This window comes from Phoenix dactylifera, chromosome 10 (genome assembly GCF_051530095.1).
Source record: "Phoenix dactylifera cultivar Ajwa chromosome 10, Ajwa_hap1_PhDact_Kaust_v1.1, whole genome shotgun sequence".
Lineage (NCBI taxonomy): Eukaryota > Viridiplantae > Streptophyta > Magnoliopsida > Arecales > Arecaceae > Phoenix > Phoenix dactylifera.
Window position 1 is genome coordinate 26,939,960 of NC_143199.1, and position 16,036 is coordinate 26,955,995.

The 16,036-nt window shown below is 45.4% G+C and overlaps 1 protein-coding gene across 1 annotated transcript; it reads left to right on the top strand.

Moving 5' to 3' along the window:
- Positions 1–7,473: 7,473 nt before the first annotated feature.
- LOC103714022 (phragmoplastin DRP1E-like) lies at positions 7,474–15,465 on the top strand. Its single transcript, XM_008801124.6, has 15 exons — positions 7,474–7,731; positions 7,834–7,897; positions 8,011–8,118; positions 8,886–8,987; positions 11,391–11,441; positions 11,543–11,604; positions 12,430–12,520; positions 12,675–12,739; positions 12,866–13,060; positions 13,150–13,269; positions 13,373–13,443; positions 14,132–14,357; positions 14,533–14,583; positions 14,670–15,038; positions 15,136–15,465. The coding sequence occupies exons 1-15, from the start codon at positions 7,585–7,587 to the stop codon at positions 15,262–15,264; spliced, it is 1,851 nt and encodes a 616-aa protein (XP_008799346.4). The 5' UTR covers positions 7,474–7,584; the 3' UTR covers positions 15,265–15,465.
- Positions 15,466–16,036: the final 571 nt, after the last annotated feature.

Genomic DNA, 16,036 nt, shown 5'->3' on the forward strand with positions numbered 1-16,036 from the left:
GTTCCCTGCCTCCAACAATGCGGCGGAGTATGAAGCTCTCATCGCCGGGCTCAAATTGGCCGGCGAGCTGGGAGTAAGGGACCTGAGGGTCTTTAGTGATTTCCAGCTGGTCGTGAACCAAGTCCTGGGTGATTTTGAAGCCAAAGAACCCACGATGCAGGAGTATCTCCGAAAAGTGCGGGATCTCACTTCGACCCTGAGCTCCTTCCACATCCAACACATCGCCCGGACGGAGAACCTCCGAGCGGATCAACTATCGAAGTTGGCGTCCTCCCGCATAAGCGAGCTCCCGAAAGCAGCGGCGCTGGAGTACCTCCGAATACCCAGCACAGAAGAGCCCGAGCCGGCTCTCTGCATTGAAATTGAGCCGAGCTGGATGGACGAGCTCATCAGCTACTTGCGGGATGAAGTTCTCCCCAGCGATGAACGCGAGGCTCGCCGAGTCAAGTGCTTGGCTGCCCGGTACATATTGTACGAAGGTAAACTCTATCGGAGATCTTTCACCTCTCCCCTCCTTAGGTGCCTCCGTCCGTCCGAGGCGGATTATGCAATGCGCGAAGTCCACGAGGGGATTTGTGGAAGCCATATGGGGGGACGAGCATTAGCGCACAAGATTCTGCGCCAAGGATACTACTGGCCGACGCTCCAAAAAGATACCTTGGACTTCGTTCAGAGGTGCGACTGATGTCAGAGAAACGCCAACATCCAACGACGACCCTCGGCCCTACTGACCTCGATCAGTTCCCCCTGGCCATTTGCCCAGTGGGGGATCGATATCTTGGGACCGTTCCCTCTGGCGACCGGGCAAAGGAAATTCATAGTTGTCGCCATCGACTATTTTACGAAGTGGGTGGAGGCCGAGCCGGTTGCCCGGATCACCGAGCAGAAGATGCGGGACTTCATCTGGAAGTCGATTATTTGCAGATTCGGGCTTCCCCGCATCCTCATATCAGATAATGGTCGCCAGTTCGACAACGCCCGTTTTAGAAAATTTTGCTCCGAACTTGGCATCGACCACCGTTTCACCTCGGTCGCGCCTCCACAGACAAATAGAGAAATCGAGGTAACAAATCGAACCATCTTGTAGGGGCTCAAGGCCAGGCTCGATCGGTCCAAAGGATAGTGGGTCGAAGACCTGTACAACGTCCTGTGGGCCTACCGGACCACGTTCCGGGTGCCCACCGGCGAAACTCTCTTCAATTTGACGTACGGGACAGAAGCCGTCATCCCCCTAGAGATCGGGCTCCCTTCTTCGAGGGTAGAACATTTTGATACCAGCTCCAGCTCTTCGCAGCTCAGAAATAATCTTGACTTAATCGAGGAAGTAAGAGAAGCCGCCCGAGTTCGCATGGCAAAGTACCAGCAAAGGACGGCGCAATACTACAACGCCAGAGTCAAAATCAAATCCTTCAAAGAGGCGGACTTTGTTCTCAGAAAGGCAGAAGCCTCCCAGCCAACCGAACAAGGAAAGCTGGCCCCGAACTGGGAAGAACCCTACCGGATCGCACGTGTCCAGCGACTCGGAGCCTACAAGCTAAAATCTCTTGACGGGACTCCCATTCCACGGAGTTGGAGCTCCGAAAATCTTCGGGTGTACTACCAATAATGTCCCAAAGGGTCCTCCGCGTCAATTGTAAATTTGACTTATTTGCAACTGTTTAACTGTGCTAAATTTCTCCTGGTGTCTACATGCTTCCAGATGACCCGGCCCAGCTCATATATACGACCCTGCTCGGATGCAAATAGAACCGAGCAAAGTCGGGCACCGCAGCGAAAAACTCGGAACGCCGATACCTCCATCTATCGATCTCCATCAGGCATCGAGCTCGGCTCGATCTCCATCAGGCATCGAGCTCGGCTCGATCTCCATCGACCATCGAGCTCGGCTCGATCTCCATCAGGCATCGAGCTCGGCTCGATCTCCATCAGGCACCGAGCTCGGCTCGATCTCCATCAGGCACCGAGCTCGGCTCGATCTCCATCAGGCACCGAGCTCGGCTCGATCTCCATCGACCATCGAGCTCGGCTCGATCTCCATCAGGCACCGAGCTCGGCTCGATCTCCATCAGGCACCAAGCTCGGCTCGATCTCCATCAGGCACCGAGCTCGGCTCGATCTCCATCAGGCACCGAGGTCGGCTCGATCTCCATCAACCAAGCTCGATCTCCATCAGGCATCGAGCTCGGCTCGATCTCCATCAGGCACCGAGCTCGGCTCGATCTCCATCAGGCACCGAGCTCGGCTCGATCTCCATCAGGCACCGAGCTCGGCTCGATCTCCATCGACTATCGACCTCCATCAGATACCTCGACCACGGTCAGGATGCGCCGACGCTTCGGGATGACGGGGCAGTACCTACGTGGTCCCCCTCGGAAACAAATGATCGCGATCTCCATCGATCATCGAGCTTGGCTCGATCTCCATCCGTCATCGAGCTCGGCTCGATCTCCATCGACCATCGAGCTCGGCTCGATCTCCATCGATCATCGAGCTCGGCTCGATCTCCATCAGCCATCGAGCTCGGCTCGATCTCCATCAGGCATCGAACTCGGTTCGATCTCCATCAGGCATCGAGCCCGCCTCGATTATCGATGCATAATTCCAATGATATACCCAGATCAAGATTTGGGCCCCCGAAAGCCAGTAGCGGCTTCGAGAACGGCTCCTCTATAGCCCCGAAAAGGTACGCTTTGGTTAGCGCCTATGCACTGCTCGATATATATGCTATGTTCGTTCCTACGTTGGATAGTTCTAGCGAGAAGTACCTCGATAGATACCGGGGTCTTAAGCTGAGCCAACTACGGCCAGAAACCTGGTGGAATGCGCCTACTTAACCTTTGTTTGCTTTTTTGACCGCTCGGTGAGGTTTAATCCCGAGCTCGAGGTCTCGCGATGATTAAGAGCACGGCGCCCCATATTTGGGACCCCGAGCCCTACGGTCGCCAAATTGCGGCCCAAACTCAGCTCGGCAGGTCCGAGCATCCTCCGATCTATAGTACGATTAGCGGCTCGGTCCGAAGCATTAGAGAACAAAGACCAAAAGTTAAAAAGTACATTCATTTAAAAAAAGCCCAGAGGCCAAGTACAAAATTGGGGATCGGCCGTGCGACAGGCGCGGACCGACCCCGAGTTACAAAAAATATATACAAGTCAGGGCGCGGCTTGCGCGGCACCTTCAACCGGAATCTCCCCGGGCTCAACTTCAGTGCCCTCGGCCTCGGCCCTCTCGGCGGTAGCTCCGGGCTCACCGACCTCGTTGCCTTCGGGCGCAATCTCGGGGGCGGATTCCCGAGCTGCCTCTTCTTCGGGGACCTCCGAGGCCGCCTCGGCAGGCTCTGTCCCGAGGCCCTCGACTCCAGCTCCATGCTGAAGCAGATTCAGATCGAACTCGGGGCAGAGCTGGTGCAGCTGGTTGCGGAAGTCGTCGAACCCTTGGACAAGGTCGTTGACGGCTTCCTCCTCCAGTAGCTCCTGGAACTCCTCCGACTCTTTGAAGAGCCGGACATCGTCTAAGGCCCGCTTCTCGGCCTCCTCCTCTCGGACTCCGAGCTGAGCCTGGAGCTCCTCGACCTTGAGCTCCGCCTCTCTTATTGCTTGCTCACGCACAGCGAACAAAGACCGCGCCTCGGCCAGGCGAGCCTCGGAGGCCCGCAGCTCCGACCTGGCCAAAGAATGGGCAGCCTTCTCCTCGTCAAGCCCCATCGTCAGGAGCTTGGCTTCATCCTCGGCAGCGCCCACTCTAAGCAAGAGCTCCTCCTTCTGGAGCCCTAGTTCTCGTGCTCTCTTCTCGGCCTCTTCTTGGGCTCGCATGCACCGGCGAGCCCGTTCCATGTAATCGGCACCCAGAGTGATCAGAGTGTCGACCTCGAAGAGATGCTGTAAGCGAAACAGGGGTCAGGTCGAGGACAAGTAAAGGGCTAGGTACAAGGAGTCGCTAAAGAAAAACTTATCCGAACGGCCGAGAGGCGGGCCAAATCCAGAAATTGATTCAGGCTCATAGCCTGAATCTTCGCCCTATCGGCGGGAAGGATTGCGACACGGAAGAGTTGCCGCGCCGTCTCGATGTTTTCGAGGGCGGAGTCGCCCTCGGATAGCCTCCACTCGACGGTGTAGGTCCGCTCCCCTCGTTCTTCCTCCTCTGGCGGGGCGGGAGAGCCGGGCCTCGCCGCCACCGGGGAAGGCGGCCTCGCAGCCCTTCTGCTGCTGCTCGGCTCGGATGCCGAGCCCCCGGGCTGAGTTGAAGGCCGGCCCGGTACTTGTGAAATAGGCGCAGGGCACGCCAACGGCAAGACCTCACTCCCCGAGCCTCCGGGATCGGAGCTTCGACCTCCCCTCGCACCTTCGGAAGGGCCGACTCGGGGAGCGGCGATCTTCGCCTTTTTCTTCGGTTCCAGCGGCTCCCCCGAGAGCTCGGCGGCCCTCTTGCGGAACCGAGCATATATGACCTCGCTCTTTGTCACCATCTTTGCGATGTCTGCAGGGACGGGCAGAATGTGTTAGACAAAAAGAGGAGAGAGGAAAAAACAAACTTCCTACTATTACCCTTACCCTGAGGGCGCGCCGAGCTCAGGCCTACATTCACTAAAGCGTCCTCGCTTATGAGGCCGCTTAGGAGGATACCGTCCCCGAGGCTGCGAATGTCGTCGAGGATCCCCTGCTCGCGCGCAGTAAGCTTGGGAATTTTATTGGCACTCCTGAGTCGGCTCGGCCTCCACCTAGGGTCAAACCCCCATATTCGCTCCGAGCCCAAAAAGAAGAATTTCTTCTTCCAGTCATGGATGGACGACGGAGCGCCCTGGAAGAGTGGCCGACCCGCTCGAAGGGCGATGTAGAGCCACTCCCCGTCTCCCGGATTCGACTTTAACATAAAAAGTCGCCGGAAGACGTTCACAGAGGACGGGATCCCGTACGCCAGACATAGCGACAGGAACCCGATGATGGTCCTCCATGCATTTGGAGCGAGCTGCGCCGGGACTAACTGGTACTCTGCGAGCAGCTCGTTCACAAACCCATGAAGCGGGAACCGTAGGCCGGCCCAGAGTGCCTCCAAATACACTCCGATCCGGCCTACCGGGGGATTCGTAACACGGTCCCCCAACCCGGCGGGTTCCAAACGGAACCCGTGCAGAGGGAAAAACCACTCCTCGACCATCTCAACCTCTACCTCGCTCATGACGGACGCAATGTCATTCGGACCAGAACCCATCAGAAAGGAGAGGAAGAAGGGAGACTCCGGACAAAAAAGAAAAAAAAGAAGAGAACCTGTCGGAAGTTCGCCGGAAATCGGTTACTCCAGACTGAGAAGAAAGTAGGAAGAAGAAGAAAGGAGGTAGGAGGTGGCCCAAGGAAGACTTATATATACACCCCTCCAACGGCCCGGATCCGCGGGACGGAGCGCTGCTCACCGACCAGATCATGACACGTGTCAACCCTAGTAATTAAGACGCCGCATTCAACCCGAACCGGCACCTCGAGTACGGGAGCGTCGCGTCGGATCGTATGGTCTCGTCTTGAGCCCACGACGCGAGGATGCTTCGAGAAGCGAAAAGGGGCTGACGAAGCGACTGCCCATTATTAGCGCCTTGGAACGCGCGGAAATTCGAAAATCCCCCTAAGCTACATTAACACGGCCAAAACTACTTCCCGCGCTCGAACTCCCGAGTAGCTCGAGCTCGGAAGTCGGAAGGTAGTGTTGGGGGAAAAGTGTTGCCGCATCCTCGGCCGAGCGCGTTCCGCCGAGCAGGGGCCGGCCGAGCAGGCTGAGGGCCGGCCAAGCAAGCCCCTGCGCGGGAACCGGCCGAGCGCATTCCTCCGAGCAGGAGCCACCCGAGCGCATTCCTCTAAGGAGGAGCCAGCCGAGCGGACCCCCTGGGCGGGGTCCGACCTAGCAATACTTAGTCTGGCCAACCCAAGAACGCCCAAACCATATCCTGAGGCCACGTCCTCCCGCAGCTTAGTCGGGAGATTATGTGTCGACTTCACCAACAGCCGACGTATATGAGTCGTGCAGACTCCCGGTTTACTCAACAATCAAAGCGCATGGCATTCGCAGGCCCTCAGCTTACTCAACAATTAAGGCGTATGGCTTCCATCGCTTACGGACACCAAGCCTTTCACGGCAAACTCACATGCCCATAAATGACGGCATGGCTCCATGATGACTTGGGCTCTGGCCTAATCTCCTGCGATGATGGCATTGACTTACATGATCGGGCATTAAAAGATTGATCGTACGACAGACTCTGTCACATCACAGGTGAACTAGCTCTCCCTATAAAAGGAGTATTTCTCCACTCAAGGGGGGGCTCTCTCTCTCTCTCTCGGTCCATTTTTCCCCACATATTGCCCCTGTGCTGACAAAAGCATCGGAGGGCCGGCGCCGGAAAGCCCGGTCACCGGCTTCTTGCAGGTCTCTAGGAAGACGCCACCCGCCGACGGACCGTCACTCGCCACTCAGGTGGCGGAGCCTCCCCCTTCCGGCCGACGGTCGCCCCCGGGTCCAATTTCCAGCAACAATTACAATGATTAGTGTTGATCTTGGAGCTTCACCAAATGAACAAGGTCGAAATCAACGAAGGGTTCTAGCAGCTTAATCTACTTAGTTCACATTTGGTTGTGAAAAACTATTTGCACAAGCCTACTCCAGGGAATCGCCAAGAATAATTAGCTTGAATGACAAAAGAAATACAATAACAAATTATGACTGAACGAGTTTACTTTATATGACCTAAATGAACTAAATATCTAGGTCAACCCAACTCGACACGCCATGGGTTGGATTTGAGCATAGAAAACATTAAATTTTAAATAAGTCCAGTTCAAACCGACTAAAATGAATATAGTTTAAATTTGAGGTCCAATCCATGATCAGTTCTAGACCTAATATATTAGATCAGACTAGTGGAGCCGACCGGTTCATTTCTGGTTCACTCTGGTCGTCCATTTCCGGTTCACTCTGGGTCGTCAGACCAGACCAAGTGAGCCAAAGACAAAAAGGATCACGGAAAGGGTTTGAAATAAAGGCCGCCATGGCGGACCCATTATTCAAACTAAAGTCGTATCATGGGCTACTGGTCCACGACCGCATAAACATATCTGCAGAGAATACTAGATCCGCCGTCCACGTGTTTAAGGAAAATAAATGGACGTCCATCACATTGTCCGCATATAAAAGTCTATGAGCTCATACGGATAAAAAGAAGAAACTCCCACGCGTCTTTCCTTTTTTAGCGGACCAACATCGCTCGAACTTTCCCCTCAGGATCGGGAAAAGGGCAATAGAACCCACGAGCTGCGCCACCATTAGGACACTCGCATATACATTTCATGCGACATATTTATATGGACGGACGAGGTGAGTTGGAAGGCAATTATTGACGGCCGATTTATATTCCGCATAGAAATTTATATGGAATCATTCAAACAAGAAAGACGCGTGCAACTTCCAAGCTATTACCCCCTGCCCCGACTCGTTCTCTTTCTCCCCCGAGCCTTGTCGAAGCGGCGAAGTCTGCGCAGCTCTCGCCCTTCTCTCCTTCCTTCGTTCCTTGTGGAGAGACTAGGGTTAGCGTCAGGGTCTCCGAGATGGCGACGATGGAGAGCTTGATCGGGCTCGTGAACCGGATCCAGAGGGCGTGCACGGTGCTCGGCGACTACGGTGATGCCGACGGCGCCGCCGCCCTGCCAACCCTATGGGAGGCGCTCCCCTCCGTCGCCGTCATCGGAGGACAGGTCTTCCCAATCTTCTATTGCTCTCCCTTTCTTGATACATCTAGGCGTCTTTCAGTCTCTTTTTTGTCGGCTGACTCTGTTCTTGATGCGGTTTGAGAGCAGAGCTCGGGGAAATCTTCGGTCTTGGAGAGCATCGTTGGGCGGGATTTCCTTCCCCGTGGATCTGGTTTGGTTCTTGAGCTTTAGTCCTGGTTCATTTAATTTTCTTTTGATTCTTTTTTGCTGATTTTTTAATGGATGTTTTAATCCTTTCTTTCTTTTTTTTTCTTTGTTTTGAAGGAATTGTGACAAGGAGGCCGTTGGTACTGCAGTTGCACAAAACGGAGGAAAGGAAGCAGGAGTACGCCGAATTCCTGCACTTGCCGAGGAGGAAATTCACTGACTTTGGTGTGTTTTTCTCTTCATCACGAAGTTTCTCTTTATCTTTTATCTTGTTTAATTATTATATATATATTAATTTTTATTTGATTCATTGGCTAAGGATTTGTAGGATCACTTTATTTTTGATGGTATTGTTATGTTCATTTGATTATTTCATTAAAAGCAATCTGGAATTGCTTTCTAAATAACAAATTGCTCATAATGTTCTGAATCTCTGTTGATTTTAGATAGCATAGAATGTATATAAAGTTTTCTTTTTTCTAAGCAAAGACTAATATGTAGAAGAAAAAAAACCTCGGGGGGATTTCCGGTGAATAAGTCTACCTAGAAGGGGGGAAGTGCTTTCTGCGCGGGTGCGTGGGAAGCACTTCATTCTTCAATTTATTCCCCCTGTGAGGGTAAGAATCATGTGAAGTTTGAGACCAAGTCTAAGCAAACGGTCAATATGCTATTGGTTGTTTTTTAAGAGTATACAAGAACATAGTCATGATGTTGTCCTGTCCCACTGAACGAAATAGATGGCTGAAATGGTTCAGGTGGAAATACTCCTTTTTTTTCTCCCTCCTTGCCAAAAGTCATGGTAAGTGGCAATTGGGATTGTGCATTGGTTAGCAAATACTCCATTCCAAGAGACTCGTATATATGCAAGCATTATATTACATAGATTGTGATGTCTATTGCTGGTAGCATTATTTGCATATTCTGTTTTCTTTTTCTAAATGCAGTTGTAAATTATCTTTAATTGATTTCATGTTATGATTATTTTTATGCAGCTCTTGTGCGCAAAGAAATCCAAGATGAAACTGATAGAATGACTGGAAAAAGGAAACAAATTTCCCCTGTCCCCATTCATCTTAGCATTTACTCACCAAATGGTAATTGACTACTTTCACTATCTTCCTTTCTCTTTAAATTATCATGGATGGTATGACATGGACATTGTGTTACTTGTTGTGTAATAGGTGTTTTATTTTTTTCAACCACTCAATCAATTTCTTTTTTGGTAGCAAATGGTTAACTAGATAGAACAAAATATGTCTTTTGGGTTATATCAACCCTAAATACTGATTTAATATTCTTAGTCATAGCTGCTAAATGCTTATTGATCAGTCCTTGAGACTTAATCATAGTGTTTGGGACAACAGTTGTAAGGAAAAACTTGCTAATATGCCAGATATATCAAAGAAATTAAATAATATATTTTGAAAATGCATGGAAAATATTGTCAGTTCAACTAGCTATTCCCAATCTCAGTTTGCTTGTTAATTTGTGTTCATTTAAAAATAATTGTTTGTTTAAACCAGTCTCATGATAAATAAATGCGAGGAGACACCACGAAAGAGCATCGAAAGGATACAAATATGTTGAGACTGTTTGTTATATTGTATGACATGACATTTTGCTGCTTGTTGTGCAATAGGTGTTTCATTTTTTAATCACTCATTTATTTATTTTTTTTTGTGGTAGCAAATGGTTACCTGAATAGAACATGTCTTTTGAACTATATCATCACTAAATAATGATTTAAAATTTCTGTCAAATCTACGAAATACTTTATGGATTAGTCCTCTAGACTTAATAATAGTGATCGAGGGAACAATTGTAAGGAAAGGTTTGCTAATACATCAGATATATTGAAGAAAATATTATAATATATTCTGAAAATGCATGGAAAATGTTGTCAATTCAACTTGCTACCCAGTTTTAGACTTGTTGCTAATTTGTTGTGTTTTACATTTAAAATTATTTGTTTATTTAAATCAATCTCATTATAAACAAATGTGAGAATAAACCAATAAAGAGCATCCAAAGGTTAAAAAAAAAAACTTATCTCTCCTGTGCAAATTTGTTGAGACTGTTTGTTATATTGCATGCTTTTATATTACCAGCATTTATGTATGAAATATGTCTTTCTGTTTGCGTCCATCTATGTTTGTGTGTAGGCTTGTGTTTCCAGCAAGTCTATTCATTAAAGTTTAACAACCTTAAAAATCTTAGGGTATGGCAAGAACTTGAGTGATTATTCTTGCACTCTCACATTTTCTGTCGGTTACCATAATCTGTTAGCTGATTGATTGAGCCACCTTCAACTAATCGGGGACAATATGCAACTTAACACCTGAAATTCAACGAGAACTATAGACTCAGTTGAACCATTATCTCTCATCGGGTTGGATTAGATCTTGAAATATAATTTCATTATCTGTAAGTCTTTTCCATTGAAATGGGATCAGCAATGGAGCACAAAACTCTTGAGTAGAGAAGGCTCCACAGAAGAGAAAAGGTAAATCATTTTTTGCCAATTTTCATTTCACCTCTTATTTGGAACCAAATTTCTTGTCAACCACACTATAAGAAAAATGTGATCTCTGATAGTTCTTGAGACTGAATAAGAATGGGTTCCTCATCCAACATGGTGTTTTCTTTATCCCAGCAGAAGAGATCTAAAGACAATAGAATTGAGAGAAGAGAAACAATATTTTTATTTCCTGCATCTAAAGTGTCTCAGAATTATTTTAACAATCTTGTTTTCAAAAAATTCCCAGAAAAAATCATTTAAGTTTCTTTAAATATCCCTAATAGATGTTAGCCACTTGATATATGTGAGGAACAGAAGGTGAATTGGATGAGGAGGTTATATGGATACCTTGAGTTCCAATCCTCTCCGTAAGGTACAATCTACATCATCCACTATTAATGGTGGGTGATTGAATATTGCTGAAATGTTACATTCTCACCCAATCAATCACCATCATTTCAACAATGCATGGACAGTGGTGATTGGGAATGGACTTTGTCCGGTTCAAACATGAACTAGAGAGGATCCGGACTTAGATGCCTTCTGCACTCTCTGCTCTACTGACCCTTTATTTTCACTGTACAGTTTTTTAGTGGGCCACACTCACTCAGCCTTCTGTGGCTTGAGCCGTGATCAAACAGCAGAAAAAAGTTTAAATTTGGTATAATGCTAGAAGAAGAGATTGTCTAACCATCTAATACTAGTCCTCCATCATCTACTCTTATAAAATCTGACACATGATACCCTGATAACTCCTAAAAATTTTAAATCTAAACTGCTACTGAAAGAAAACAAAGCAAACAAATCTCAATTAATAATTTTGTTGCGAATATATCTTCCAAAACTGATGATCTTCTTTATTGGCTATAAGTAATCCTCCCATTTTCTCACATGTTCTATGTCCTCTTCTCTTATAATGCTTTAGTTGAAAGTTTTACATTTATAAGTGAGACCATTCATTGCTGTGATCCTTCTGCAGTTGTGAACTTAACGTTGATTGATCTACCTGGTCTGACGAAGGTTGCTGTAGGTACATATTTTATCCACACTTTGTGCATATAACCTTTGGTTTATTGTGGTGTGAAGCTTCATTTTGTTTCTTATTTAATATAATTATATCTGTTTTTGTAGAGGGGCAGCCTGATACTATTGTTGAAGATATTGAAAATATGGTCCGATCATATGTAGAGAAGGTATTTAGTTTTCCAGCAAAGTGGAACTTTATGCACTGGGCTGATTGTTTGATTCTGTTAGCTGGTGAAAAGGATGCTAATTATCTTGTCATCTCAGCACTTATCCTGTCTCAGTATCTTCTCTATTAATAGGCTTTAAAATATAAGGCTTATTCTGTTTCTTACATTTATCATTTAGTAATGTCTCTTTTCTTTTTGGGAACTTGTCAGCTTATCTCAGTAATGAATTTATATTCCTTTTGCTTAGTCATCCATTATCATTTTGAAAAGGAAATCCTCTTGGTCTTTTTAGAAGTTTTTCTAGGTTATTCATAGAGAAATATACTGCTGCTGCTTTTGGATTACAATTGTGAATAAATATGCGTAGGTCAGATAATAGAAGCCAATGGACCACTATCTACTTGGTTTCATATTCTTTCCAAGTTAACCATCCGGAATGGCATCATTTTTTTTTTGACCTCTAGCCATTAGTCTTTTACTCTTTTATGACTTTTATGGAGATCCTTATATGTTCTTTTTTTAATTTTTTGGTAGATGTTGTATCAGCTGTTTTTGTCCTCCTTCATGAATTAAGTAGCAGAAACCATATTCTGATTGTGAATTTCAATTTAGAAGTAAAGTTTTTTCAGTATAAGGGGGAGCATGGTTAGAGCTTCTGACAGATCTCCCTGTTTATATGCTTTTTATAGGTGGGCTGATATTATTGTTTTTGTACTGATTAACAGAACATTCTCTCTACTTCAATTTAACATTCATACATGCTATCTATAATTATGCCTGTTCTTAATCAAATTCTTTCTGAAAGTGTAGTACTTTTTGTTTCAGCCTAACTGCATTATACTGGCAATATCTCCAGCCAATCAAGATATTGCTACTTCTGATGCAATAAAGCTTGCTAGAGAAGTTGATCCTACAGGTATGGGTTAGCATAGCTACTTTAGTATCTCTCTCAACAACAATAGCAATGAGAAAACATACTTGAAAACATCAATGATGTTATTACTTCTATGAAGCTCTAGATGTTCTTTTTTTCCTCCTGTATGAGTTTCTGTTCTTTGAGCTGTGGTTAGGTGAAAGGACATTTGGGGTGTTGACAAAGCTAGATCTAATGGATAAGGGAACAAATGCTCTAGATGTAAGTTTCTGTTTTTTTTCTTTTTTCTTTATGTATATGTAGCAGTTTCCATTTTCATCATTGTATGTTATGCATAAGTTTGCTTGTATTTAAAGCTAAGTTTTAATATATCAATGTTGTTTCTAGGTTCTTGAAGGAAGATCTTATCGGTTGCAACATCCCTGGGTTGGAATCGTAAACCGTTCACAAGCAGATATAAATAAGAATGTTGACATGATTGCTGCCAGACGAAATGAGAGGGAGTACTTTGCAACTAGTCCTGACTATGCACATTTAGCCAGTAAAATGGGGTCCGAATATCTAGCTAAGCTTCTTTCAAGGGTAATATGTGATTGCCGTTCACAATTTAAGGTATTATTCATTAAATATTGTAGAATTACATTCACTGAAATGATGGTGATTGTTTTCAGCATCTGGAGTCCGTCATTAGGGCACAGATTCCAAGTATCACATCTTCGATCAATAAAACGATTGATGAACTAGAATCAGAGATGGACCATATCGGGAGGCCAGTTGCTGTTGATGCAGGGGTAAGGCACTTGTATCTCATTATGTTGCATTAAATGGAATAATATGTTTTATAAAGAAAACAGCAATATGCATAGTTCTTTATTTCTTTTTTTGTATTTTCAGGCGCAGCTGTACACTATTTTGGAACTCTGTCGTGCGTTTGACCGGATATTCAAAGAACATCTAGATGGAGGGTAAGTGCCTTTTAGCTTCTTTATGATGGTCAACAATGTTTCCGACTTCCCTTTCTCTCTTCCCTTTCAAGCATGCAGATAATATGCATTTTTCAGACTTGTGGCTTTTTTTATGCCAAAGACTAGAAATAAAGCACTTGGCACCAAGGTTCCCATACTAGTACATGCTGTCCTATACCGGAATACCATACTGAATGGTCCCGAACCGAGACTTGGTACAAGGAGCATACTGAATCTTGGTATGCCAAATCGACCCTTGTACCGAGCGAACTGACACTATGCTAGCATTTGTACCGATATGGGTTTAGTATCAAGATGGTGAACCTTGCTTGGCACACTTGGAAGCTCCATGCTAATACATTGTCATAATGCTTCTAAATGCTTTTTATTGCTATTGATGTGATGAGTGTTATCAAGTGATCTTTGATGCCTCATATGTGAGGTGTCAATTAATTATTGTAACATTATGTCAAGTGTATCGTTTCTTTGATTAATACGCCGTTGGCTGTTAATGTTTATAAATTCTAAATTTGAACATGCATTGGTAAGCAAGTGCATGTAGCTTCTTGCTTGTTGATCCCCGCTCTTTTATATACCTTCATTTAATAAATGGTGGCTTTCATTGTTTTTATTTAATTCTGCATTTTAAGAATCCAAGTTTGTGAAATGTTTTGCTATTTAATAACAGACGACCTGGTGGTGATCGAATATACGGAATTTTTGACAATCAACTCCCTGCTGCTATGAGGAAACTTCCTTTTGACCGTTATCTTTCTTTGCAAAATGTGAAGAAGGTGGTCTCTCAAGCAGATGGTTATCAGCCTCACTTGATTGCTCCTGAGCAAGGTTACCGTCGTCTTATTGAGGGTGCTCTCAGTTATTTTAGAGGTCCAGGTGAAGCAACAGTAGATGCGGTAAGCTATTTTTTCCCATGTATTATTGTCTTATGATTTTTTTATTTGACTCTGGGATTTTTCCGCTCATTCTTTCTGGCTTTGAATCCGTGGTCAGATAGGTATTTTAAGGGGCGTGAGCTTTCTTTCTTTATTTTGTTTTTAAATTCCTAATCTGGAATTATAAATGTTGCAGGTGCACTATGTTTTGAAGGAATTGGTGAGGAAGTCTATAGGAGAGACACAGGTAAGTATTAAAGCAGTTAAAGATCTTCTAAAGTACTATCTATTTCTCCAAATGACAAAACTCATGGTGATGTCTTGTATTAACAGGAATTGAGAAGATTTCCTACTCTCCAAGCCGAATTAGCTGTTGCAGCATATGAAGCCTTGGAGAGATTCCGTGAAGATAGTCGGAGGACTACACTACGGCTGGTTGATATGGAGTCATCATACTTGACAGTGGAATTCTTTCGAAGGCTTCCACAGGAGGTAGAGAAAGGAGGGAATCCAGCTGCCTCCACTACTGACCGATATGGGGAGGGGCATTTCAGGAGGATAGGATCGAATGTATCCTCTTACATAGGGATGGTGTCAGACACACTTAAAAACTCTATCCCAAAGTCAGCAGTCCACTGCCAAGTTCGAGAAGCTAAGCGATCTTTGCTTGACCATTTCTATACACAAGTGGGGAAAAAAGAGGTCTCCACCACCCTTTGGCAACCTAATTCTTAAGTGCAGTTTTTCCCTTTTTCCCCTATTAAGTTTTGGGTTTTAATGATTCCTTTGTGCTATGTAGGGAAAGGATCTTGCTAAGCTTTTGGATGAGGATCCAGCTTTGATGGAGCGTAGACAACAATGTGCTAAGAGACTTGAATTGTATAGGGCTGCAAGGGATGAAATCGACTCAGTTTCATGGACTAGATAGATTATGTTAATATTCATGTCTCTATCGAGTGCTTATTTATTATTTTTAAGCATATTCCATTCGTCACCTTTCTTTATTTTTGTTGTGCGGATTCATTCGCACGATAGTCGATCACAATTTTGGACTGCATATTCATGTCTCTTTGATTGAAATTTGTATAATTTGATATTATCACTATAGATAGCGAGTTTTTGGGTATTATTTGTACATGTTATGCAAGGCTGTTGTTCTCATTTGCTTTTGCATTGGTATTTTCTGGCTGGCTCCGGCAAACTCTGCTGAAGCTTAGCATGCGTGATGCATTCTGCTCACAAAGTAACAGTTACTGAATGATGTGTATTTAGCACCACCTGCTGTGCATGGTTACTGAATGGAAATGAGGTGGCTTAGTAATATACCAGTCTGTAAAATTACCTCGAGTCCTTTGAGTTAAAGATTGGATTCTCGATTCCAAGTGGTGTTGATCTTTGTTTCAACCATTCATTATCTAAGTCCTCGTTTTGCAAGATTTTGACATCTAGAATTGGAATCTAGGCTCTGGGTGGAGTGGATATAGGTGTCTGGCGGAGAGAGAGTGATGTTTATGCCCGACTGATATGCATGTAGCAAGTAGTTGATGTATGTGCATGGCTCTGTTAGTGAATATGGTGATTAACATACAAGTGCTAAAATTTTGTTCGATTGATACGCCACCTTGATAAGTGCTCCATTGACAGCCTGAGTTATTCTGGAGGGTGTAATGTGATTCCAAAGTGGAGTGCTGAAGTGCAAA

Bases quoted from the DNA above. Each gene is read 5' to 3' on its own strand.
- LOC103714022 (XM_008801124.6), top strand. From the start codon at position 7,585: ATGGCGACGATGGAGAGCTTGATCGGGCTCGTGAACCGGATCCAGAGG. The intron at 12,740-12,865 runs GTAAGTTTCTGT...TGTTGTTTCTAG, and splicing joins AGGGAACAAATGCTCTAGAT to GTTCTTGAAGGAAGATCTTA. The intron at 14,358-14,532 runs GTAAGCTATTTT...TAAATGTTGCAG, and splicing joins GTGAAGCAACAGTAGATGCG to GTGCACTATGTTTTGAAGGA.